Source organism: Erpetoichthys calabaricus, chromosome 5, assembly GCF_900747795.2.
Source record: "Erpetoichthys calabaricus chromosome 5, fErpCal1.3, whole genome shotgun sequence".
Classification (NCBI taxonomy): Eukaryota; Metazoa; Chordata; class Cladistia; order Polypteriformes; family Polypteridae; genus Erpetoichthys; species Erpetoichthys calabaricus.
The window spans coordinates 223,717,634-223,744,095 of NC_041398.2; the positions used below are offsets into that span (position 1 = coordinate 223,717,634).

Here is a 26,462-nt window from a genome sequence, read left to right on the forward strand (position 1 = left end):
GATCTGTCTCTCTACTGACGATGTGACCAAAATAAGCCAGTCATAGCTGGTTTGATCTCATCCAAAATCAATTTGTTAGTTCTTCTGGTGGTCCACGACACAAGCTTAATCCTTATGAGTAAAACACAGTATTCTTTGTTAAATTCATTGGACAACCGTCCCTAAATGTGACGCCGTTACATTGGTATTTCAAGCATAAAATCATATAACACTGCCAAACCTGGTCAATTCGATTCAGGGTCATAGGACGCCAAGCCAATCCCAGCAACATTGGGCACACAAGGCAGGAACCAACCCTGGATGGGATGCTGAACTGTCACAGGCATCAAATGTAGAATCAATAACTCAGGCAGAAGGTAAAGATGGATTTCAATTAAAAAACGTAAGGCTAGAGTTTGGACAATCCTACATTACATAAACACAGAAAGTTCCAACCAAATGAGAATGAAACCTCAGATGGGCACAGATTCATCACAGTGCCAACATACATATGTGAAGAAACCAACAGCGATGCAGCAAGAACATTAAAATGACGTTAAGACAAGTACTAAACCCAAGGCCCAGAAGTTACAGTACCTATAATTCACATTCAATCAAAAAAGACTCTTTAATGTCAACGTGAAGACAGATCTTTGCCAAGTGGTTTAAATGAATTAACAAATAGAAGACACAATAGTTGATCACTTAAGTGTTCTTCGTGATTACTTTGATACACCTGGTACAGCTGGTGCAGCTAATTGGTTTGAAATCTCACATATTTAGTATAACGGAGATCACCTGTCTGGGGTTTCATTTGATTGCAGTATAAATTCACCTTTTGTGGCCGATCCAACTAGTGGTAGGTCAGTGTGGTGGCCTAACCTACACAATGAAGATGCAAGAACACTCCAGGCAACTCCGTGAAAAGGTAATTGAAAAACACAACTCGCAGGATGAAGACAAGAAAATATCAAAGTCACGGAATATCCATAGGAGTCCATTTAAACCAGGAGTGGTGAACTCCAGGCCTGGTGGGCTGCAGTGGCTGCAGGTTTTCATTTCATAACATTTTCCTAATCAGTGACCAGTTTTCACTGCTAATTAACTCCTTTTCCCTTCAATTTAATAGCCCTGGTTTTAAGGATTCAGCCCTCTGAATTGATTCTTTTCTTCATTAAATGACATGCAAACAGAAATGAGACATGAAATAAGTCAACAGATGACCAGCTAAATTGGGGCTTCAAACTCCAACCAGTTTCTTAATGAGAAGCTAATTCTTGCTGTTAATTAAACCCGTAATTTAATTCCATGGCTTGTTGCTGGTTTCATTCTGCCACAGCAGACATTTCCAAAACTGTTGATTTTCTGTTTTTTCTCTAAGAACACCATCAAAATGTGATGGTGACCTGAGAGATCAGCGTTACTGAGACCTTCACCTTTCTGCATTATCAGATATTGTGTGATGGGCACAGGTGAGCTGCTCATGTGGTGGCTTGTTTTCATCCATCCATCCATCCATTTTCCAACCCGCTGAATCTGGAGCCAATCCCAGCCAACACAGGGCACAAGGCAGGAACCAATCCCGGGCAGGGTGCCAACCCACCGCAGGACACACACAAACACACCCACACACCAAGCACACACTAGGGCCAATTTAGAATCGCCAATCCACCTAACCTGCATGTCTTTGGACTGTGGGAGGAAACCGGAGCGCCCGGAGGAAACCCACGCAGACACGGGGAGAACATGCAAACTCCAGGCAGGGAGGACCTGGGAATCGAACCCAGGTCCCCAGGTCTCCCAACTGCGAGGCAGCAGCGCTACCCACTGCGCCACCGTGCCGCCCAGTGGCTTATTTCTTTTTCTTAAATTAGTAGCCAAACCATAATCCATCCATCCATTTTCCAACTCGCTGAATCCGAACACAGGGTCACGGGGGTCTGCCGGAGCCAATCCCAGCCAACACAGGGCACAAGGCAGGGAACCAATCCTGGGCAGGGTGCCAACCCACCGCAGCCAAACCATAATGAGACTCAAAAAAAACTATGGGGCCTGAGTCAAGTTAATTAAAACTAAGGCAAAAGAAATTAATTAGCAGCAAAAACTGGTCACTAATTAAGATGGTTAGAATGAAAATCTGCAGCCACTGTGGCCCACCAGGACTGGAGTTTGACACCTCTGATTTAAATCAATCATTAAGAAATGGAAAGAGTGTGGCACAGCTGTAAATCTGTTAGAGCAGGCCGTCCACAAAAGCTGAGTGATTTTGCAAGATGACGACGAGTGAGGGAGGCCACCAAGATTCCTCTGAGAACTTTGAAGGAGTTACAAGATGCAATTGATAAGACTGGGGGAGATTGTGCTGACAACAACTGTTGGCTGGGTGCTTTACCACTTACAGCTTTATGGGAGAGTGGCAAAGTGGAAAACATCTCAGCTAGAGTTTGTGAGACGTCACATAGAAAACTCTGAAATCAGTTTGAAAAAGGTTTTATGGTCTGATGAGAGCACACCTGAGCTTTTTGGTCATCCGGCGCAAAACCATGTTTGAACACACCATTACCACTGCATGGTGGTGGCAGCGTCATCGTGTTGTGGAGATGCCTCTCTGCAGCAGAACCTGGAAGGCTTGTGATGATGGAGGGGAAAATCCTAGAGGAAAACCTGATGCACTCTGCAAGAAACCCTACACCTTAGAAGATGATTTCTTTTCCTGCAAGACAACAACCCCAAGCATAACGCCAAAGCTACACACGAGTGGCTTCAAAACAAGGATGTGAATGTCCTGCACTGGCCGTGTCAGAATCCAGATCTCCATTCTGTTGAGAACTTGTAGCTGGACTTGACAAAGGCTGTTCTCTCACAATCCCCATGCTAGCTGATGTGGCTTATGCAGTTTTACAAATTAGAATTGGGTGGGGGAGCAAAATCTTTATGTGGAAAGCTGAGAGACCCGTGGACCCAAACGGAAGGCTGTCATGGCTGCCACAGGTGCATCTACTAAATACTGACTTGAAGATGGTGAACACCTCTAATAGGCACTGTATGAACTGTCACAGACGTGCGCATGGGAGGCACCTAAAGGGCTTGAATGAGCCAGACTGGGATGTGGCAGAGTGCACGGACTCTCTCTCTCTTGCTTTTCTGCAGACCGTTCATGGGAAATTCCGCCTGGCCCTGATGTCACTTCCGTGTCTCAGCCAATGGATGAAGACCCTGCCGGTTCCGCCCCCTTGATGTCACTTCCTATAGCCTACTGGCCTTTAAAAGCCACCACCTTTCCCCTCTGTTCTGTTCTGGACACATCAGTGCTATCCATTTTATTCAATTGTGCAGCCAGGAAATAACATACAGGTGGCTGCCCCAAACCTTGCTATGGCTCTTTGTTGAGTTTGACACACAATGTATTTGCACACTCTAGTGCAGGGGTGTCAAACTCCAGTCCTGGAGGGCTGCAGGTTTTCATTCTAACCATCTTCTTCTTTAGTGACCAATTTTCACTGCTAATTAACTCCTTTTCCCTTCATTTTAATAGCCCTGGTTTTAAGGATTCAGTCCTCTGAATTGATTCGTTTCTTCATGAAATGGCAGCCAAACAGAAATGAGATGTGAAATGAGCCAACAGATGAGCAGCTAAACTGAGATTTCCAACTCCAACCAATCCACTAATGAGAAGCTTATTCTTGCTGTTAATTAAGCCCATTATTTAATTCCATGGCCTGTTGCTGCTCTCATTCTGCCACAGCAGTCATTTCCAAAACTGTTGATTTTCTGTTCAGCAAAATGTTTTGGTGACCGGAGAGATCAACCTTACCGAGACCTTCACTTTTCTTTATTTTCAGATATTGTGTGGCAGCTTGTTTAGTTTCTCGTTATTGTTTGGCTGCTAATTATAAAAAGAGATGACTAAGCAGCCGGAGTCAAGTTAATTAAAACTAAAGCAAAAGAAGTTAATTAGCCGCAAACACTGGTCAATAATGAAGATGGTTAGAATGAAAACCTGCAGCCACTGCGGCCCTCCAGACTTGGAGTTCGACACCTGTGCTCTAGTGCTTAACCATTATGCAAGTGGTGTATCTTAACAGATCTTGCACAATAATTTTATTTAAAAAATGTAATAAAAAGGTGCTGGATAAAGGCACACTCCTCACAGCTTCATTGTAACTGCAGTGGTTGGCACCGTCACCTCAGTTGTGAGGCAGTCTCACTGTCAAGCGCATGTGCTCATTTGTTGCCCGCAGTCTTTCCTCACACATGCCCAAATACTGTCCATACATACTGGGAGAAGTGCAGCTGCAGGAGTCATCTTACAAAAGTGTACATGAACATTTACATACTAACTACTGCTTTAATAAAACTAAAGAATTTCAATGGCTCAGAAAGGAGACACTATCAGTATTTTATTTTGGAATCCATTTTATTTCTCCTTACACAAGTCTGGTTTCCCCATCTTCCAACCCGCTTGCTCCTGGTGAGCTTTATTTCACACCACTGCTCCAGCTCACAGAGCTGGCCTAGTTGATCTGTTAATCCATCCCTAAATCACATTCAGTCCACCATTACATAATCATCAGCTCCATACACTGCTGCTCAGGTTTAAGCACACTAGGGACTGCATTAATATAATAAATATACTTTATTAGAACTTTAAAACACTTTCATTTTTCACTCAGATCTGAAGAGAAGCAGCAGGACACTTGTGTGTTCACAGGCCAGCTTGAGTAGTTGCCCTGAAATAGAAGCCATGGAATGTGCAGAAAGAGCCAAAGCTGTGCACCATTGCTACTTCAACAAGCCCTCCGCTGCATTTACAGACTGCAGGGTGGGAGATTAACTGTTGAAACGACATTTCAGTTCAGTGCATTAGATGGTGGGATGAGGAGCATTTCTAGCCACTTGTAGGCCATTTAGGAGGAACAAAGAATATGCAAGAATGACTTGAGTACCAAGACTTCATTAGATTAACTTTCTAAATGGCTGGTGGTACACAGCAATAAAGTCTAACCAGAGGAACATATCCCACCTCCATGACTTTAGGGGAAAAAAGGAACTTCAAAAATTTCAGTTATCCTTAACTAGCCATTCTCTCTAAAGCAGAGGGAAACAGTAAAGGTTCATTCACTCCAGACATGTGCTACACTACACTGTACTCCAATCTGGCAGGTAAAATTAGGGTCTTTAACTCCTAAAGCTGGTAGTCCTGGAACTAGACATCCAAACAATTGTATAGTAATGGAAGGAGATGTTCAGGGAAAGTCCAGTTTGCTCTACTGCAGCCCTATCCCAGCCAGCTTAAAATCGATTAAAAGTACACAGTGGTCCTAGGTACCTCACAGGGTTTGAGCAGGCACTTGTTCTCAGATCCTTTCCATTTCTGGTTAATCCATTTCTTGGCAGCAACCATAAGACAATTCACTTAAAAAAAGGGATGCTCCCCTCTCCAGTTCATTACAGACGAGTGCAGACTTCAAGAAAAAGGAGGACAGGTATCCTGTTACAGCAGATGACATTGCTTTCAGAAATAGAGTGCAAGGACTATTGTAGATCAGAGCAATTTACAAAAACCACACTGAACAAAACAGGTATTTACATATATACAGAGCAACAATAAATTAAGTATAATTGTGGTTTATGAACACTTGACCATAAAAATGCAATATATACACAGTACATTGGTTCAAGAGTGATAAGTGCCTTTTATGAAGTTAATCTCCACAGCTCATGAGACATCCCATGGAACTGGGTGGACATTATCTCCTGGTTTCATCCCTCAGAATGGTAAACTAAAGACACGGAAGTGTTGGGACAGGAGAAACATCCACTTAGTCTTGGCTCAGTTGCGCCCAAAAAGTGCATCGTCCTTCAGATTAGATGTATTGCCTACAAAAAAAGGGGGAAGAAAAATGAAGTCCTTGCCCTCCAGTCAGATCTCCACTATAGTCTGCCTAACACTGACAGAGTTTCACATATTACATCATTTTATCCCCCCCCCCAAATCAATTTAAATCCATGCAGATTAGATTTTTGAATACATTAAGTCATTGTGCTCAAGAAAAATTACAATTGCCCACAGCCCTTTATATATATTATATATATATATAAAAAAAAAAAAAAAAAAAAAAAAGGACTGGTCCTTCATTCTAGGGATGCATTATTTGTTCATCTCGTGTGGTATGTTAAAATTAACTCCACTGAAAAGTTACCAGGGATAGGCTGAATGATTCATATTTCAACATTTTACCTAATCATTCAACAAATACCTGAATGACCGAATTTCTAATGGACTGAATTTTGAAAAATCTCAAATGCCTCAAAGTAAATGAATGTAAACAGAACCTCTCCCACGCTTTTTAGCATTAGCCTAATCTGAACAGGGGTCTCTCTCCCCTCCCCAGGTTATTCCAAATACAGGTGCTGGTCATAAAATTAGAATATCATGACAAAGTTGATTTCAGTAAATTCCATTCAAAAAGTGAAACTTGTATATTAGATTCATTCATTACACACAGACTGATGTATTTCAAATGTTTCTCTCTTTCAATGTTGATTATAACTGACAACTAATGAAAGTCCCAAATTCAGTATCTTGGAAAATTAGAATATTGTGAAAAGGTTCAATATTGAAGACACCTGGTGCCACACTCTAATCAGCTAATTAACTCAAAACACCTGCAAAAGCCTTTAAATGGTCTCTCAGTCTAGTTCTGTAGGCTACACAATCATGGGGAAGACTTCTGACTTGACAGTTGTCCAAAAGACGACCATTGACACCTTGCACAAGGAGGGCAAGACACAAAAGGTCATTGCTAAAGAGGCTGGCTGTTCACAGAGCTCTGTGTCCAAGCACATTAATAGAGAGGCGAAGGGAAGGACAAGATGTGGTACAAAAAAAGTGTACAAGCAATAGGGATAACCGCACCCTGGAGAGGATTGTGAAACAAAACCCATTCAAAAATGTGGGGGAGATTCACAAAGAGTGGACTGCAGCTGGAGTCAGTGCTTCAAGAACCACCACGCACAGACGTATGCAAGACATGGGTTTCAGCTGTCGCATTCCTTGTGTCAAGCCACTCTTGAACAAGAGACAGCATCAGAAGCGTCTCGTCTTTGGACTGCTGCTGAGTGGTCCAAAGTTCTGTTCTCTGATGAAAAGTAAATTTTGCATTTCCTTTGGAAATCAAGGTCCCAGAGTCTGGAGGAAGAGAGGAGAGGCACAGAATCCACGTTGCGTGAGGTCCAGTGTAAAGTTTCCACAGTCAGTGATGGTTTGGGGTGCCATGTCATCTGCTGGTGTTGGTCCATTGTGTATTCTGAGGTCCAAGGTCAACGCAGCCGTCTACCAGGAAGCTTCATGCTTCCTGCTGCTGACGAACTTTATGGAGATGCAGATTTCATTTTCCAACAGGACCTGGCACCTGCACACAGTGCCAAAGCTACCAGTACCTTGTTTAAGGACCATGGTATCCCTGTTCTTGATTGGCCAGCAAACTCGCCTGACCTTAACCCCATAGAAAATCTATGGGGTATTGTGAAGAGGAAGATGCAATACACCAGACCCAACAATTCAGAAGAGCTGAAGGCCACTATCAGAGCAACATGGGCTCTCATAACACCTGAGCAGTGCCACAGACTGATCGACTCCATGCCACACCACATTGCTACAGTAATTCAGGCCAAAGGAGCCCCAACTAAATATTGAGTGATGTACATGCTCATACCTTTGTTGGCCAACATTTCTAAAAATCCTTTTTTTGCATTGGACTTAATTGATATTCTAATTTTCCGAGATACTGAATTTGGGACTTTCATTAGTTGTCAGTTATAATCATCAACATTAAAAGAAAAACATCAGTCTGTGTGTAATGAATGAATCTGATATACAAGTTTCACTTTTTGAATGGAATTACTGAAATAAATCAACTTTGTCATGATATTCTAATTTTATGACCAGCACCTGTATATAAAATAAAGTGTAGATCACGTATTAGATGTGCACTTTGATTGGCTTGCACATTCCATGAATGTTAGATTAAAAACAGACTTGCCTTTTCCGATGCTTCGGTTCCCAGCCATCAGCACATTTTACAAATGTGAGCTCGCTCCCTGGAGTGATGTGCGTTTCAGATGGCTCTTTGGCACAGAAAACATACCTATAGTTAAAATAAAATGGATTGGTCACAGAACTCAATATTCCACAGCTTCAAAAGTTACCCGTCTAGTCATGGCCCCTTAAAAATCAAAACACAGCCACCACCCTAAATCCATAAATGCATCTACTGGTACATGTAACTCATCCTCCTGTCCCAAATACCAATATAAATGCTCCTGGCACAAATTCATTCTTAAATGCTCTCTCTTTATCTCTACACAATTAAAACAGCTGTAGGGTGGCATTATAAGGGATGCTGAATCATGAACACAGCCAGTTTCAGTTGATCAACATTTAGCAAATTGGCAATTTCTTTGCAGCCCATAACAGTTGGAATATGGACTTCACCCATTCTGCATAGCGCTTTTGTATACAGTGCATTAAAACCTTCAATTTTCACATTTTATGTGCCAGTCTAATTAGAGCCATTTAAATTTCAACCCCAAGGAGGTACACTTAATACCCTAGAAAGACAAAAGGATTCAGGCAACATCACAGACAGAACTATTCAGGCCTTTTGCTAGGCCACTAAATTTGGTTCAGGCGCATTCTATTCTGTTGATCACTGCTGAGGTTTCTACACCTTGTTTGGAGCCTCACTGGTGAATTCATTTGACCAAACAGGATTAGGAAAGGCACACCTGGTCCCACAATGTGTACCAAAAGCAAAAACCAAGCCATGAGGTTGCAGAAATTGCCTGCACAGCTTAGACAGAATTTTGTCAAGGCCACTGATCTGGGGTGGTGGGAGGACCTGCAATTCCCAAGAGCATAGTGGTCTCCATAAAATCTTAAATGAAAGTCTGGGCCCACCACAAGTCTTTCCTAGGGCTGGCTGCCTGTCCAAAATGAGAAGCGCCTTGGTGGTAAAAAAGTGACCAAGAACCCAATGCTCACTGAGCTGCAGAGAACCAGTGTAAAGACAAGGAATTTCTAAAGGAACACTTCGGTTCTGGACTTTATAGCACACAGATGGGCTTTCATGTGTCACTTCTGAAGAAACTCAATTGGAAGTTTAAAAAAAAAAAAAATGAATTGATGCCAAGCCATTTCATCAGACAAGGGAATCTATAATTCACTAAGACCATGGCAAGCAAGATGCACGCAAGACAGCCCTGCCCACCAACAATTCACTAAGCAGCCGACCATGGCACGCAAGACGTATGCAAGACAGAGTCCAACCTGCCAACTCAGAGCCCCACCCACCAACTCTAAGACCATGGGATACGCACAACAGAGCACCACCCACCAACTCTAACCCTCCTCCCGAGTCCACCCTCGCTCTCGAGGTACACAGCACCTCAAAACACTGCCTCAGTCGCTTTCGTCTCTGCTACAGTCCACATGCACCTCAGACACGTTGACTTTTCATTGTTCTTGTTGGTGGATTAAATATAGAAAAGCAGCCGGAACCAAGTCGCCCAACCATGGGATACGCAGGCAAGACAGAGCCCCGCCCACCAACTCTAACCCTCCTTCCGCATCATGGGGTATGCACGACAGAGCCACGCCCACCAACTCTAGCACTTACTGTTGCCGGTTGCATTAACAATCAACCTTTGTGGCGTCACATGCATGTACTTGGACGACAAATATGACAGCTCTTCCATTTTTCCTGTCTTGCGAAATCTTGTTCGTGAGGAACACCTGCAACATAACCTTCACATTGTCTTCCTTTCATTTCTGATCCCGTTCAACAACTGTGTTGACATCGACTTCTCAACTGTGACTCCAGAACTCAGTACATGAGCTATATTAAGCGTCACCAACGAAGACTCGCTACACCTTAATGAACAAGTAATGATACTTATCCCTACCGACAAAGTAACTTTCACCAGCATTGACTCGATCGTCAGATGATCCCCGCACAACCTTCATTCCCCAAAGAATTTTGGTCTTCCTCCCACTGGCATGCCTCTGCATAAACTCGGACTTAAAATTGGTTCAGTCGTCGTGCTTCTCAGAAGCCTCATGCCAGCAAGAAGTCTCTGTAAAGGCACTAGACTGACTGTTACCTGCATTCACCACAATGTACTGGAGTGTAAAACAATCACAGCTGCTACCTCACAAACTGTCCTTATTCCCCGGATTTCCCTGAACCCATCAGATTCAAATTTGCCTTTTACTTTTACACGCAGACAATTTCCTGTTAGATTGGCCTTTGCAATGACAATAAAGGCACAGGGCCAAACATTCTAAAAGATATGCCTGTATCTGCCAAAACCAGTTTTCAGTCACGGACAATTGTATGTTGCTCTCTCCAGAGTTCCATCTTTTCATTCACTCACAGTCGTATCCTCAAACCCACCCCATTTGGACAACTGTCTTTCAGGAAGTGTTCACCCATCAATAAATAATTATGCGGCGTATGCTACGCTGCGGGTTGGCTAGTATTGTTTATTGTCTAAGTTATGTCTGGAGGAAACCAGGCACCACTCATTTGTGCAATACCAACAGTGAAACATGGTGGTGGCAACACACCAATAAATTGTCTTTTCTGCAGCAGGGACTAAAAGGTCAGGATTTAGGGAAAGCTGAACAGAGCAAATTACAGAGACTTGGCTGAAGGTTCACTGTTCAACAGGAGGGAGAAAAGAGTGGCGGCTTAGGGACAACTCTGGGAATGTCCTTGAGTGGCCCAGCCAGAGGCCATTCTAACATCTCTGGAAGAGACCTGAAAATAGATGTCCACTGACTGACTGAATCTAACCTGACAGAGGCGGAGAAGATCTGTGAAGAATGGCAGAAAATTCCAAAATCCAGGTGTTTACGAAGCTGGCTGCATCATACCCAAGACGATTTCAGGCAGTATCTGCAGCCAAAAGGTGCTTCAACTAAGTATGTAGTAAGGTGTCTGAATGCTTGGGTCAGTTGGATATTTCAGTTCTGCTTCAATAAATTTGAAATACACATTTCTAAAATTCTGTTTTGTCATTATTCGGGAGGTACTGGAAGTTGGAGCATAAATCTGCAAAATATCAAAAAATGTTGAAGGTGTGAATGCACTGTATACATAAACCCATTCTGTAAATAGCTTTAAAAAGTACTTATTCCAACTATCCATCACTGCTAGTCATCAAGCATCACCTCAAATTGCAGCTTACTCTGCATGAACGATTGACACTTATATCAGGACAATCTCTAAAAAGAAAAGATTCGTGGTGGACGGCCAGGGTCCATGCCTGGCCAGGACGCCTCTTCATTGTATATTCAGGAGAAGTAGCCCTGGAGAGTGCAATACCTCCACAGATGCTAGATGGCCGCTCCCCTGGGTTGGAGCAGTGCCTCGGTTTCCCACAGGCACCACCAGGGGGTGCTGTAACTGGGACTCCCGAGCCCGTATGGGCAGCGTATTCATCACACCCGGAACTCTGATCAAGCACCTGGAGCACTTCTGGATGAACTATAAAGGAGCCAGCAACCACCACTCCGGTGCCAGAGTCGGGAGGAGAAGGACAAAGCTTGACCGGAGGAGTGGTGGTGCCAGAGAGGAGTGTGGTTTTTGGGCTTGTGTTGGTGTTTTGAATGGTGTTGTGGCTGGGGGACACGGAGAACATGTGCCCTCCAGCTAAAGTTATTTTATACACGTGGTTCCGGGTGAGTGTGCCAGGTCGGGTGCAATATAGCACCTCATTTACATGTGAGACGATGTAAGATTCAAAAGCAACCCCCCCCCCCCCATTAAAAAAAAGTCAAAGTAGTACTCACTTTTTCTGAGTTTCTCCAGCTTTCACTCTAATGCGTCGGACTTCAAGGACTCCGTTCTTGTTTGGGTCTTCATAAAATAAAGTCCTCATGGTCTTCCACATGGAAGACCAAGACCAAGAAGTGCCCTCCCATGTTAATTTGATCTCACGTAGCTCTCCAAGGTCCAGGTCAGTGAAGACCAAGAAAGAGTTGGTGTAGTTCAAACCAAGGCTGTCTGGACTTTAGGTGGAGAGGAAAAGTCAGTTAAAATTGTGGAATCTCTTAAAATGAGAGGCAGCCTGACATGGTTATGAAGGGAATTTCCAAAATGTCAGATGAGATCAGCTAGTATGGGACATTGAGAAAGACATCCAAGCTTTGTATATGCATGTGGATATTCAACATTCATAGTACTGTATTTGAATTTGCCAATGAAAAAAAAAAGATACAAGTAGCAAGAGTTTAATGTAGGTATACTCACAGCTGAACTGCAATATTTTCCGATTCATCGAAGGAGCCACTAAGTTTAACAAAGAGTGATGGGTCTTTATCTTCCATGTCGACTTTGCTGAATACATGCATCTTCATCTGGTAGTGATACCCTTAAGAAAATGAAACCTCAGAATATTGAATCCTGTCAAAATATCTACACTTCACTAATCATAGCAGTCAGCCACTGGAGAACAATTCAGACTACCAGCTCATAACCACACCACCCCCACAAGTTTCAACAGCTTGCCCGCAGCGCCATACAGATTGTCACACCCAAAAAACACCCACTGGTGACTGGCACAAGATTTAGATGCACCCATTTCAAAACTATATTACACTGATCGAGACTAGATAATGTGGTCCGTCTGCCTTGCACTCCTAATTCAGTCATTACTCAAGTCCGGTCAGAAGAGGTTTTAACCAAAATTGGTTTATACAAGATCTTTCTATACCAAAGATGTGGGACATTCTGCAGATTCTAAATATTGCTATAATCAAAATAGACAGCAACGGCTCAACTCTGCCCCTTTTTAAAATTAAAGTGTTTTGCTTCTTGCAAAGTAGTTTTAGAACACCCCCAACTTTTGGGTTAATGCTGCAGTAACCTTAAAGTTAATAGGTACTTGCATAAAAGACATGTTAATTCTTTTGGTAATTAAGCTGCTCAAACCCCAAGACAGGATTGGACAAGGGGTTTTACATAACACAAGTAGCTGGGCATCTGAAGTATCTAAAGCACTAGGATCATTTAATAGGGCCCATGGATTTGTTCCAATATCAAGTGTAGATGGGAAATTGATGAACTCCCTTTTCAGGGTTAGTTCCTGCCTTGTATCCAGTGCAGCCAAGATAGATACTGGGTCTTGAAAGGGTTCGAGTTGTAGGATTTTCCTACTTATTTTATACTGCTAGACCCATTTTACAAAGGCACAACTCCTATACGGGCGGCACGGTGGCGCAGTGGGTACTGCTGCTGCCTTGCAGTTGGGAGACCTAGGGACCCGGGTTCGCTTCCTGGGTCCACCCTGCATGGAGTTTGCATGTTCTCCCCGTGTCTGCGTGGGTTTCCTCCCACAGTCCAAAGACATGCAGGTTAGGTGGATTGCCGATTCTACATTGGCCCTAGTGTGTGCGTGTGTTTGTGTGTATCCTGCGGTGGGTTGGTACCCTGCCCAGGATTGGTTCCTGCCTTGTACCCTGTGTTGGCTGGGATTGGCTCCAGCAGACCCCCCATGACCCTGTGTTTGGATTCAGCAGGTTGGAAAATGGATAGATGGATGGATGGATGGACGGACAGACAACTCCTATACACTAACACTAGTGATTAGCAGTGGAGTAATGGGATGTATTCCTGGGACACTACCTCAAGGCAAACCCATCTAGCTATCTCACTTTAATAGCAACAATTATCCAAATTTACACAAGTAGCTGCAGACATCTTGCAGAGTTTAGATGGTTAATCTTGGCACATTCCCTTCTGCAAATTGGCAGGCCATGAACAAGTAGCAGCAGTATGCTAAATAAACGTTTATTCCATTTAAAGAGGTAATGAGAGTAACCAACCCCATATAGGACTTGAAGGACATTCCACACACAGATACAAAATGCAAAGGATTAAAATCCTGATGTTTAAGAATGATATCTTGTTAGGTCACAAAATACTTTGCCATATGAGAGACCCCTTAAAACTAACCAGTCTGGAGCTCAAAAGAAAAAGGACAAAAGTGGTTTAGTACCTGCATAAGGCATGTCGGCCCGTGTTTTAAGGTACATCTTGCTGTTCCTACGTGCTCGTTTCTTAACATTGTATCCCAGTTTACCACACCGGTTCTTTCGGCAGCTCAAGCAGATTCCCTTCTTGAACCGCCCAGGGTCTGTACATTCATAAGCAATGCTCTCATGGTCTTTGTGAAGAAGGGAGTCAACAAACAGGAAGACTGATCGCTCGTGCTCACATTGCACCACCTCCCCAAATGCTGGAAAAAAAAAATTAAAAAGCAGAATATACATTAGATGGACCCGTTTGATTTGGGAGGGTTTATACCACAACAACCTCATACCAGGTTAAGTTCTCTGCGGCCAACACTCCGTGAAGTAGCAAAAAGGTTAAGAGACTTTCTATAAATCCACTAAGTGTAGCACATTTCAGAACACAACCCAAACCTTAAGGCTGCGCAGTTAAAATCTCCTGTTAAAAGGATGGCGTGAATATGAAAATATGCCAATTTATACCAGTGCTGTTCAATCAATATGGAGACCATAAGACCCGAGGATAAGTGGCACCTACTGCTGGAGTACATCAATAAGGCCCATGAGCAAAGCCAACATCACCATTTGAACTTCCCAAAACCCCAGAATTGTGTGCTGCACTACTACATATATGGACCTTCAACTCTAATCCATAGTCTTCCTCATAACCAAGTCTGACATCTCTCAGTAATTAACATGGTATATATGAAAGTAGGATGGAGAATTCTCAGTGGCACTACACTCTACCCTAGGACTAAGATATTGTCTATTCTCCTTTGAACATTTAAGGGCACACTAGATCTGGTGTAGTGGACGGTGGTTAGTGAGGTGGTCTCAAAGCTCCAGACCTAATCACTATATCGAGTTTGCATTCTTCCAATTTTCCCTACAAATGTGGGTGCTCTACAAAGGACTGGTCTCCTATCCAAAGCTTGTACTCAATCCTGCTGGAAGACTCCAGCCACCTCAAAAAAATGATGGCTAGGGTCAGGAAAACAGTTAAAAATCAAAAGCATGGATTAACTCATTTAGACACATTCATCACCCATTAGTAAAAGCTTCTCACCACATGTTACTGGCTTGTTGTCCTGCGCCATTTCACAGAAATTCTTGTGACAAGTCAAAGATTTTATAGAATATTCACTACCTTTTACGCAAAAATTGGCATAATGACTGGCCACCTTGATTTAGACAAAGTGAATTTTGTAATTAGGATTTTACTTGGAACCATGATCTGGGAATTTAGCTGAATAGCATATTGAAGCAATGTGTAAATTTGCACTTATTCCAAGGACCATGCTCATCAAAACCAAACTGGTTCACATAAAGCAAATCCTATTTCCAAATTCAGGCTTTGATGAGCACTAGATGAAGGGTGTACTCACACTGCTAAATCATCCTGTGCCCGAGAACGTTCGTTCATACCTAACCTTGCGAAGTCTAGTTCATATGACTAGTGTGATCGTGCTGTGCCAGGTCAACCATACCATGCCCTGGCCCAATTGGAAGAGGTGTGCCCAAGCATGGTTCAGTAGCATTCAGAAACAGTGATCGCAGAGCACAGAACACAGATAGGACGTCAATGATGCGACAAGTTAGAGTGCAATTCTTACTTCATTCAATACCATTCAAGTTAAAAGCAGGTCTTTATTCTCACCATACACATGCACGGGAATTGTAGTTGGTAAGAAAAGCTGCAAATTACTCCGTTAATTTGTCGACAGAAAAAAAAAAAAAAATCTTCATATGTGCAGCGTGATTAACAAAATGTTGCGCTGCATACCCAAATTGAGGGGAGCACATTATCCTGCCCTACACAATTCCAAAACAACCACAAAATAAAGGAAAATCATTTTGACATGCAAGCTGTCATTGTGTTCAGATCTTGTTTTGGATTTACACAAAGTCACATGGTCATGACGACAGCATTCCTGGGCCCAGAACATTAAACACAGTGAGTGCATGCCCGCGAGGGAGTGTGGGACACAATCATGCTTGGGCATGGCATGGAACAAGCCTGCCTCGTGCGAGTACACCCTAACTAAAAATCATTAAGAATCTCTTTAGCTTACTCTGCATAGTGATTCATGTAATAAAGTGTTGGTACATGCTAAACTTTGGCTCACTTGGAGTTATACACCACCTCCCCTCATTTCCAGATGGATAGGCCTTTTTAAAAAAAAAAAAAAAAAAAAACCACCACAACCACACAAAAATAAACACTTACCTCCTGCTGAAATGGTGGTCAGCATTTCTGTTAAGCCACAACCAGGCTGAATATCTCCACCATTTGGGTAAATGTCAATATGGCCAATGGGCTGCTGGATACCAATGCTGACACCCAGAGCCTCACGTGTGTAAGTATGCAGTACATCTACAAAGTTTGCATCGTCTGGAGATAAGCGCTTGTGATCTTCAACTCCTTCAAACATGGGTCCTGCTGGGTCAAGACCTAGCAACGAGAAAGAAAACATTTTACACAAGCATAATGGGTATAAGCTAGGTAATCTGAAGCAGGACTATCTAGAACTGCACAACTGCCTTAGAAGAAAGGCCTCATTTGTAACACAAGCTTGTGCAGTAGACTAATCCACCATACACACCATTCCCACATAAGGTCCCCATCCTACTAAGTGAAAGTAGTCTGCCTTACAAGTTTGTAAGCCTTTTTCCTGGACATTTGACATTTGCAACTAACAAATGGACATAAAATGCAAAAATCTGACAAATGTAACAGCAGTTTGTGGAAAGGACTATTACGGTTGTAGCAGTGCTTTAGTTAAAACCGCATCTCCCTGTAGTCCCTGCAGGGGCTGTTGGGGTCAAAGGTGGTCAGAGTGGCATAAAAGGAAGGCAGGTGGCCAAGGGGGTGGGGAGTCGTGCTGTATTCTGTGTTCCGTGTTCCTGTCCGACTGCTTTGTTGATTAACTGTATTTAGTCGTGTCCCGATTGTGTTGTTGTTGGGGTCTGGATCATCTTCAGTCCACCTATGTGCCGAGGACTGAGTGGATTCATGGCTTTCCCACAAGAAAAGTAGCGCTCCTGAACCATCTACCCGTCTTCACCTTTACAGCGTCTACCGGTAGGACTTTTTTTATTCCGTTTAAAAACGTACAGATCTCTGGACTTACTATCGTCATCATTTCATTAGAGCTGGTGCAGTTTTCCCCATGGACTTTGCTGTGGGGCGTTTATGTTTAATGTAATTTCACCGTAGGGGTACAGGGGGTGGTATTGTTTCCATTTCATTATATATTCTTTAATTGTTGGATTCCAGTGTGCATTATTTTGTCTGTTTAGGAGTGTGTGTGGGTCAGGCCAAGGCTGGGAGTGTCCCTGGGATCTCCTCCATAAAAATAAAGTCATCTTGAAGGTGTGAATTTTCGCAGCACCGGACTGCTACACTATTCTCAAATACTATTATGGAAGCCGGCCACGTGGATAAGCGCATCCAAAGCAATAATGTAGTGTCAAAGAGTTAAGCATCAAGAACGGTCGATTTAAAAGAAGGTACCTCTTCCTCCATTTGAACGTTGCCTTCAAAGTTCTTATCAAGGCCTACTCGTAAGGCTTCGATTGTATTTGTTAAAATTACTACTCTTGCACTCTAAACAGATTTCTGAAGTCAATGATTTACATGGAGAAAGCAGTATAAAAACATTCCTTCATGTCAGAGCTTCATTAGTTTAATATGATTTACATAGAACCTCTCCTATGTGCACAAATTTGCATACAACAGCAAGCCACAGGCCCTAGACTTGGCAAGGTATATCTCATGATCAGGACATTCAGGATCTACTAGGCTGCCAGATTGAACTTCCTGTTGTCAATTGATAAGGAAACAATAGAAAAGGGATGGGTGGAGAAGGGAGAGGAAAAAAAACCCACACCAAATCCAGAAGGATATTGTAGAATACCTTCCAGAGGATAAGGATTAACTGGATATTTTAAAAAAGTTTTAATTCAAGCTAAAAAGTACAAAATGGCCCTTGATCAGCAGGTTAGAGGAACAAATTGGCAGCTTGATCCCATTAAAATGTAGAAAGACAACAAAAGATCTCACAATGTTAAATATACCCAAATGCCCCCCAAACAGTAACCACAAGATTCATCAAGGTACACAGTCATTACTTGCATATTCAATGAATTTTGCCAATTGAAATTTGAATTTGTTTCTGCACCTTGTATCTCACAATTTTGACAATGGCAACATGAAGCTAATGTTCAACATTTGATACTGAAAGTGTAACAAGCTTGTCCTTAGCCAAGTAGAATCATGCAGAGCGTTGCATTCAAGTGCAAAACAAAATACCATGCAGGCCAAAATGGTTACTCACAAAACCTGTACAGCTAATGCATCAAGAAACACTTTAAAGAGAGGACTTAAAACGCAGTGTACTTTTGTGCCAAGCTAATTAAGAGGCATTGTGACCATTGGAGAACTACAAGAGGCAGAGCTTCCTCTAGGAGACGCTAGCCCATCAGACCACTTGTTACAATGACAGTAAAGTTATCTTGATCTGCATGTGGTAAGCCAGTGGTTCTCAATCTGTCGGGCGGGCCATGAAGATGTGAAATAAAACAAACAAGACTCAAATATATGAAAAATACATCTATTGAAACCAAAACTAATATTTTTCTAGTATCAGAATGTAGTTTGAGGAGTTAGATAAATGTCGATAAAAGTAGGTATAAAATAATATGCATCTATGATAGATCATTCATTTAAAACAACAAATTGGTATTGGTGGGCTCCTTTCAAAAAAAACGTGTGGGGGGGGGGGCTATTAAAAACCAGGGTCGCAAATACTTAAAGGTTGAGAAACGCTGTGGTAAGCAAACAACAAATCAAGCCAAAAATCTGCCAGTCTACTGCTGCAGATAGTCTCCATCCTTAAAAATGTGGTATGGGAATAAACTAGAGGGGGGCGGGGGAGAGAAAAAAAAAATTATAAATACCAGTTATTCGTCCAATGGTCCCATTCACATAATTGCCAGCAAAGCCTGCAACATGGGCTCCTAGACTGTAGCCAATGATGTGAATGTTCTGAAGAGAAATATTGAGTTCCACCTGAAAGGACAAAATTCATAAATTCAAATAGTAAGCTACTTTGAATTGTTTTATAAAAAGGTCACTAGGATGAACATTTATTCCCCTACTCCACACTTAAACTAAAATGGTTTCTTATCACAGTCCTGAAACACTGTAGCAGAACATTTCAGTCCGACTTAGGCGGTTATGAACTTAATCTGCCCTCCACTAGGTCGGCTCAATCACAACCACTACTGTTAATATTCATTAGAATTAAGAGCATCATGGCAGCATCAAGTCAGGATTTTATTCATATTGGGGACCACAAAAGTACAGTGACGTCCACATTATGGTGAAAGTGTGAGGCTTTGCCAAGTTGTGAGCAAATCTAAATTCGAACAGGATTTTAACAAGGTTTTAAATGGACTTGTGGCATAATTTGATTGAGTCTTATCTACAGAAATAGGAAAAAAATTCAGGGAGGAGAAACACTCAACCCACACGTGGACAAACAGCACATAATCCATCTGAGGTGCGGTTTAACAGGAATCACTAATCCAGAAACAGAAGAGCATTTTAAAAGTCTCATTTGGAGGTTGTCCATTTCCTCACAGGCCAGTGAGGTTATTAACTCAAATCCAGAACTATTGGAATCATCAAGGCAGTGACTGGTCATTGATTGACACAAGAAAGGACAAAAAGGTCTACCGCTAAGTGAACAGGTCATCCAAGTTTAATAATCAATAGTACTGCCACATGACCTACAGAACAACACTTCCAATTAAGCACAAGGATGTTCAAAACTTAAAAAAAAATCAGGTTATTTTTTTTTAATAATGGTTCTAATTGAGAGTCTACTATGGTGGGCTGGCACCCTGTCCAGGGTTTGTTTCCCGCCTTGCGCCCTGTGGCTGGAATTGGCTCCAGCAGACCCATGTGACCCTGTAGTTAGGATATAGCGGGTTGGATAATGGATGGATGGAAGGAAGAGAGTCTAGGTGAATAGGACAGGTGAGCTTACTGGACTGGATGGCCAGTTCTCAATTTCTATTGTGAAATCCAACAAGCCAATTTTATATTTCAGTGATGCCCTGTACATTTTAAACATCCTATGGAATCTGATAGCAAAGGAACCCTTAACCAGTCTGACTAAGTGTACATTGAGACAATGCCTTTGATTAAAGTCAGTGTCTGCTGTTCAGGTACATGAATTATGGGATCCGAAGAAAGTCAAATAGTCCAAGAGTCCTGATGTGGTTGAGGAGGTGTGTGGCAGCATGGGATCCAGACCACTACAAGAATTTTTGCGCTCTATAGAAACAAAATAGCAAGTATTTACAATACTTGCTAGTATTCCCATGAGCATTTAGACAATACTGTTGTAGCAATTATTGCCAATAGTTTTTCTGGGCAATCCTCATGTTTTAACCCAAGGAGCAGTCTGTGGAAAACTAAGTCATGCTTTGCTCCCTAAACTCCTGCAAGGAACCAGATTGTGTGTTAGGAGCAAGATAAGTTTACCTGTAACCAGTCAAGAAAATGAGCAATAGTGCTTCCGACAGCTTTGGTGTTGTTGACTGCATTGGGGTAGTGCTGATGGGCAAGGACAAGCCAGTCTACGGTCACAACATTGGCATCTCTCTCACGCTGCTGTAGAGCAAACACCAATTTTTCAAACCACTCTGGCAACAGTCCACTAATCTGCAAAATGAAATCAAGTCATCATATTAGTCTAAAATGCTGCTTTGACCACTTGATAACTGTCAGAACACTGCTTAAGGATGAGAACCCTGGCTGAGGTACAAACAAGGGAATTTAGAAACAATTTATTGAATATTTCACCAACCTAGTTTCATACCAAAGGGTTTACAGAAGTGCCAGGGCACACTAAAGCATAGAATCTAATAATGGATATTGCAAGACCAGTTTATACCATCAACATACTTACAGTCCAGCCATGAACCACCAAGAACGTCTTTGCTGTTGCATTGAAGCCACACTCGTCAAGACAATCTCGCTGGCCCAGGCTGAGCAAGCACCCATGACTCTCATGGGTGGTCTTCAAACGAAACTTAACAGAGGTATCGTCAATTACAGTGCCATTCTCATCCTCCAGGAGCTCAGAAATGGTGTCATCTATAAAAAGAAAAAGACAAAATTGGGTTCTTCATACTTTGAAAAAAGAAAATAACCACTTAGTTAAGTTAAACCATTAACATTTTTGGTTCATTAAAACCTTTGGTCAATTACCTGGAGAGGGAGTATGGTAAACTAAATACACAGATACAAAAACGTTATTCATCAAATACAGTTTACTTTGGCCATGTCACTTAAAAGAACAAAATCAATTTCAGTACAGTAAACCCAAAATTGTGTTGTCCAAACTATTTAGGGTGCACCACTCAGGATAAATGCAATACCAATATTAACAGTATCCCTCCACAACATTCAAATTTCTGCCCAACATGTTTTGGAGTTGAATATTCTCCCCATGTTTGCATTGAGCAGTATTTTGGTTCATCTTCCACATCCAATGTGGTTTACATTGACTGTTACAAATTCTCTTACTATTGTACATCACGGAAAAGGATCAGTTGAATTTAGGAAAGGAGGTTGAGTAGCCATTTAAAGTTGCTGCTAGAACCACTACATCCTTATACACCAATAAGTCACAGGTGAAGTAAACTACATTATCTCAGTACACTGGCACCTGTCAAGAGGTGGCATATCTTAAGCAGCAATTGAACAATCGGTTCTGGAAATTGATGTGTTGGAAACGGGAAAAGTGGGCAAATGCAAGGATCCAAGTGACTTTGACAAGGACCACATTGTGGTGGCTAGATGACTGGGTCAGATCATATCCAAAATGGCAGGTCTTGCGAGGCACTTCTGGTAGGCAGTGGTTAGTGCCTACCAAAAGTGGTCCACGGAAGGACAAATCAGTGAACCAGCAATAGGGTCATGGGCACCCAAGGCTCACCAACATGTGTGGAGAGTGAAGGCTAGCCCATATGGTCCAGTTCCACAGAACTACTGTAGCACAAATGACAAAGCTTAAGGCTGGCCATGACAGAAAGGCATCAGAACACTCAGTGCATCACAGCTTACTGCATATGGAACTGGGTAGCCACGGACCACACAAAATACTCATGCTAACCCTTGCCCACTGCCAAAAGAGTCTACATTGAGCAAGCAAGTCTCATCTACCTGGGGAAAGATGTGGCAGCAGGATGCACCATAAGAATGAAAGTGGAGACCGTGTGGTGCTCTGGGCAACCTTGGGTTCTGGAATTCATGTGGATGTCACTTCAACATGTGCTACCTAAAGAAGGTTGCAGACCACATACACACATTCATGGCAAAAGTACCCCCCCCCCCCCCCCCCCCCCCCAAAAAAAATAAGTATCCAGATGAAAGAGGACAATAAACCCTGCCACACTTTAAATTGTTCAGGAATGGTTTGAAGAACAAAAAAGTTCGAGGTGTTAAAATTAGCCTCCAAATTCCACAGATCTCAATGCGATTGAGAATCTGATGTGCAAGAAAACCACGATTGATTCAAAGATGCCCCACCTTGCAATTTTAGAAGAGTTAAAAAATGATCTGCTGCTAAATATCTTGGTACCAGATCTCACAGAACACCTTCAAAGGTCTTGTTTAGTCCATGCTTCAAAGGGTCACCACCGTTTTGGTGGCAGGAGGGAGACCAATATTAGGCAGGCGATTAATGTTGTGGCTGATGTATAAATTACAAGTCTTCCACATAATTTTCAATGTAACCTCTAGTTTAAAAAAACACTAATGAAAGCAATTTAACAATCTGTCCTAAGGCTGTGCAAAAGATCCAGAAGTCTAGTCAGAAGTCTAGACAAGAAACTACATTAAAAACAAAACTAACTGGTCTATGGGATTTCAAGCAGAATGACATCAATAAGCAGTTTGCAATAAGAGGTAAAGGAGAATTCCAGGAGTGGCTGTAGTGTACATAGCCAAACAATTTCATGACTTTGCTGTTACCACCCTGTCCCCCTACCTGCTGCATAATCCATTCTAATCGCTGCAGTTAAATTTTGTAAGCAAATATTTAAAGAGATGACACGAGTGCCAGGTTAGTTTGACAATTCGTCGGCCTGTTGTCCCCTCCCTTCACTGGAAAGGGTACCCCAAGACCGACCGGTCCCAGAGTTCGGATATGCAGCAATGAAACGGCACCACGCCATGGACAGACCCAGCACGGGATACAGGCGTCTAGTTAATAACTAAAATAATGTATTGCATTGTATCAACATAAAAATTAGAACAGCAATCTGTTTTAATAAGCGAGTGGATTTGAATATGTGCCTAATCGGGTGGAGGGATAGCGTCTAGGAGCATCAATATGCCCGAAACTCGCCTTTTCCATTGCGGTAATGCGGAATACATCTCCACACCTCAAACGCAGTCACTGTAAAATTAACCCAATATTTAGATGTTTGGGATCCGAGAAGTAACCAGTTAATAGAGCGATTCTAGACTGGCATCCTGGCAGAACACGTCCTGGAAGCCGTGTGGCTTGAGTGCCAACTACATGCCCTGTAGCCGCACTCAGTACTGTAGCTCAAAGATGCAACACAGATGAGATGCGCCCATCCCGACTGTCTCCCGCCTCCCACATTCAGATGAGTAAATTTCTTAACGTTGATCCAAATTCCACAAACTAAATGCCCGATCGGATAAATCGTTTCGTACAGAAACGTTTCAGCGTTAAAACGTTCGGAAACGAAACATAACACTCCCCAGGACTGCCTCAATTCTGAAACCAGCGCCTCTTGCATCGCAGATGATACGGACACTTCCGGGCGTGATCACACACCTGGAGGGCTCATTTACTGCAAGATGCTGGCAAATATTGAAGGGCTTCACACCTCCATCAACGTGACGTCTCTGCTCTGCCTTGACTTCCTGCACAGAAGCTGTACTTTGAACCTGGGCCAGTGCGAGTCCTCCGAGCCCCGGTCTCCTTTTAAAAAGTACACATTAGCTGGCAACCCATCTGAGCAAGAGCAAGTAAATGTGGGAGTGCCCAACTTTCTTTTCTACCTTCTTCACAATGTTGTCGGGTTTCGTTTTGGAGAAGGCCAAGGAAAAGTTGAGGCATTTGTATCCACATTCATTTAAATCACAAGTCCACGTTTAGAAAAGAACCGGGGCCACCGTGCACTCCCCAATTAAAATTAAATGCGTGTTAATCTAAAGTTTAGGGAATTCGGGCGTTTGACGATTTACATGTTACAATTTAGGCATGAAACTTAATCGTTGCGTCTATTATATATCTAGCAGTAGCAATCTATCGTTCGTTTAACCGCGGCTCCCAAATGTTTCTGCTTGCGGGCGGTTTTTCACTGCAATAAATGTCAAAACGCAGACGTCAATTACAGATTTTAATTTGGACGACTCTCTTAAAAAGAGAGAAACTGGAATGGCACATTTGCAATAGTAGGTCTTGCTTAGCAAGCATTTAGTTGTTCACATATTGTGGTTGCGACGAAGCAGCATTCAGATTGCACCTGTGCCTGCTCTCATTATCACTGTTTGGTTACAATTAGCCACACTTCCTCCCCAGATTGATCTTTCAAAGAGCTTTATAAATATAACCGATGCACCGACAGCGTCAGATCGAGTTCGGAAAGTGAACTGGTAATTCAATTTCTTGCCTACTACAACAGAAGCAAGCTTCCCGAAGCTATATATGCACATATACTTAGTCGAGTCCGTTTACCAGTGGTGAAAGTCGAAAGCAGTTTGAAGACCAACCCTGGGTACACATACACATTCCCAAATACAAAACAGTCTCAAACTCACTTTGTCAAGGTCAGGGGCACCAATTGTCAGAGTCCATCCTAGCCGCCAATGGGCACAAGGCAGGAATCAGTCTGGACAGCACCACTCCAGACGCACTCAAGTTTTTCCCCCCAAAACGCTCATGCATTACAGTGCGTTTCTTTTTATGGTGTAAAGGCTTAATTACTGCAGAATGTTAATAAAAATTGTTAAAGATCCCGTAGTTTATGGGCTAAATTTCAGAATCATTTGCTAAACATGGACACGTAGTTTTAAGATCGTGAAGCACACAGAGAACGAAAAATTGCCACGTGGAATGGGATAGCCAGTTTTCATAGTCCAATTGTGATAAAAAAAAAAAAAAAAAACATGTGTATTACACCCCAGTTAACGGAATCCCTATTAATTGGCTTTCCATTTTCAATTAAGAACACACTTTGAATGAAAGCGCACGGTCAGAGAGGCGAAATAATTCGGAGCTTCAGCTTCCATCGCAGCAGTGCAGCCTAGTGGTTATACTAGGAGATTATACGACTAGATTTGGCAGTTCAGGCGCCTAGCGTCCCTGCGCACGTCATCGAACCTGTATATGGACACGCCCGATTTATTCCTTTAAAAAAATAAATAAATAAATGAAAGTAATCATTGAACAAACCCAACTACGCGTGCGTGGCACTCAGTTTCCGCATAATCGATGATCCCGATCGTACACACACCGTTTAGTTTGGTATTCTGCACCATTCATTATTCCATACATGACAACAAACAGAATATCAACCCGGTTTGTTATCGCAGGTAACTCGAGCCCACAAAACCTGAAATGCTAAACGCACAGTCCACCTCATTACAGCCACTAGCTAGCAGAACAAAGCCACACTTTAGAATTATAGGCTACATACACGGACAGAATTGAAACGAACCAAATCCTGAAAAAAATTAAATATTCTCCTCTGAAAGTGTGCAAGGCGAACCCACCCTAGTTATTGAAATTAGTAGGAAAACATTCATACAATGTTCGAAATTTAGCGCTTTTAAAATATGAGAGACTGTCAGACTGTTGAAACATTGCCCTTTTAATGCAGTTTTTACACGCCAAAACTACACTGTAAGCCCAGACACCTTATCAGATAATCACCGGACACTTCCGAATTTAGTTTGCCTCCTTGAACTTGATGACACACGTGGCTCGAGGGTAGTAAAAGGCAAACTGGCGGTTCCATTACCGCCTAAGAAGCAGCTCCGTATCGCAAAGCCAGCATGATTAAACTCCAAAAAAGCTGTAATTTAACGCCGTCTTACCTTTGAAAAGACCCTGCTTCTCAAGTTCAGAAGATAAAACGGCTACAAAGCAAAACAGAAAAATTACTTTCCCTAGGCTGAAGATTGTTTCCATTTTTAGGAGATGAATTGAATGTCTTCAAAGTTACAAAAATGAATAAATATATTTACAAACTCTTGGCTATTCCATGGGAATAAACGATACACGCCGAACAGGAGAAGGGTGAAAAAGAAGACCAACCTCCCGCTCCCCCAGACTTAAAAAGGCACTGTCAG

At 42.5% G+C, this 26,462-nt stretch overlaps 1 protein-coding gene across 1 annotated transcript; it reads right to left on the reverse strand.

Annotated features, from left to right (window-relative positions):
- Nucleotides 1-5,591: 5,591 nt before the first annotated feature.
- lipg (lipase, endothelial) lies at nucleotides 5,592-26,462 on the reverse strand. Its single transcript, XM_028802587.2, has 10 exons — nucleotides 26,208-26,462; nucleotides 21,037-21,224; nucleotides 20,610-20,789; nucleotides 19,016-19,127; nucleotides 16,284-16,508; nucleotides 14,044-14,283; nucleotides 12,297-12,417; nucleotides 11,837-12,055; nucleotides 8,025-8,129; nucleotides 5,592-5,859 (listed from the first exon to the last, which is right to left on the reverse strand). Exons 1-10 carry the CDS (start codon nucleotides 26,299-26,301, stop codon nucleotides 5,847-5,849), a joined length of 1,497 nt encoding a protein of 498 aa, XP_028658420.1. The 5' UTR covers nucleotides 26,302-26,462; the 3' UTR covers nucleotides 5,592-5,846.

Coding starts and splice junctions, on each gene's coding strand:
- lipg (XM_028802587.2), bottom strand. CDS start 26,301: ATGGAAACAATCTTCAGCCTAGGGAAAGTAATTTTTCTGTTTTGCTTT. Junction 20,790..21,036: donor TGGTGGTTCATGGCTGGACT/GTAAGTATGTTG, acceptor TTCATTTTGCAG/ATTAGTGGACTGTTGCCAGA. Junction 14,284..16,283: donor GACCACCATTTCAGCAGGAG/GTAAGTGTTTAT, acceptor TTTTTTTTCCAG/CATTTGGGGAGGTGGTGCAA.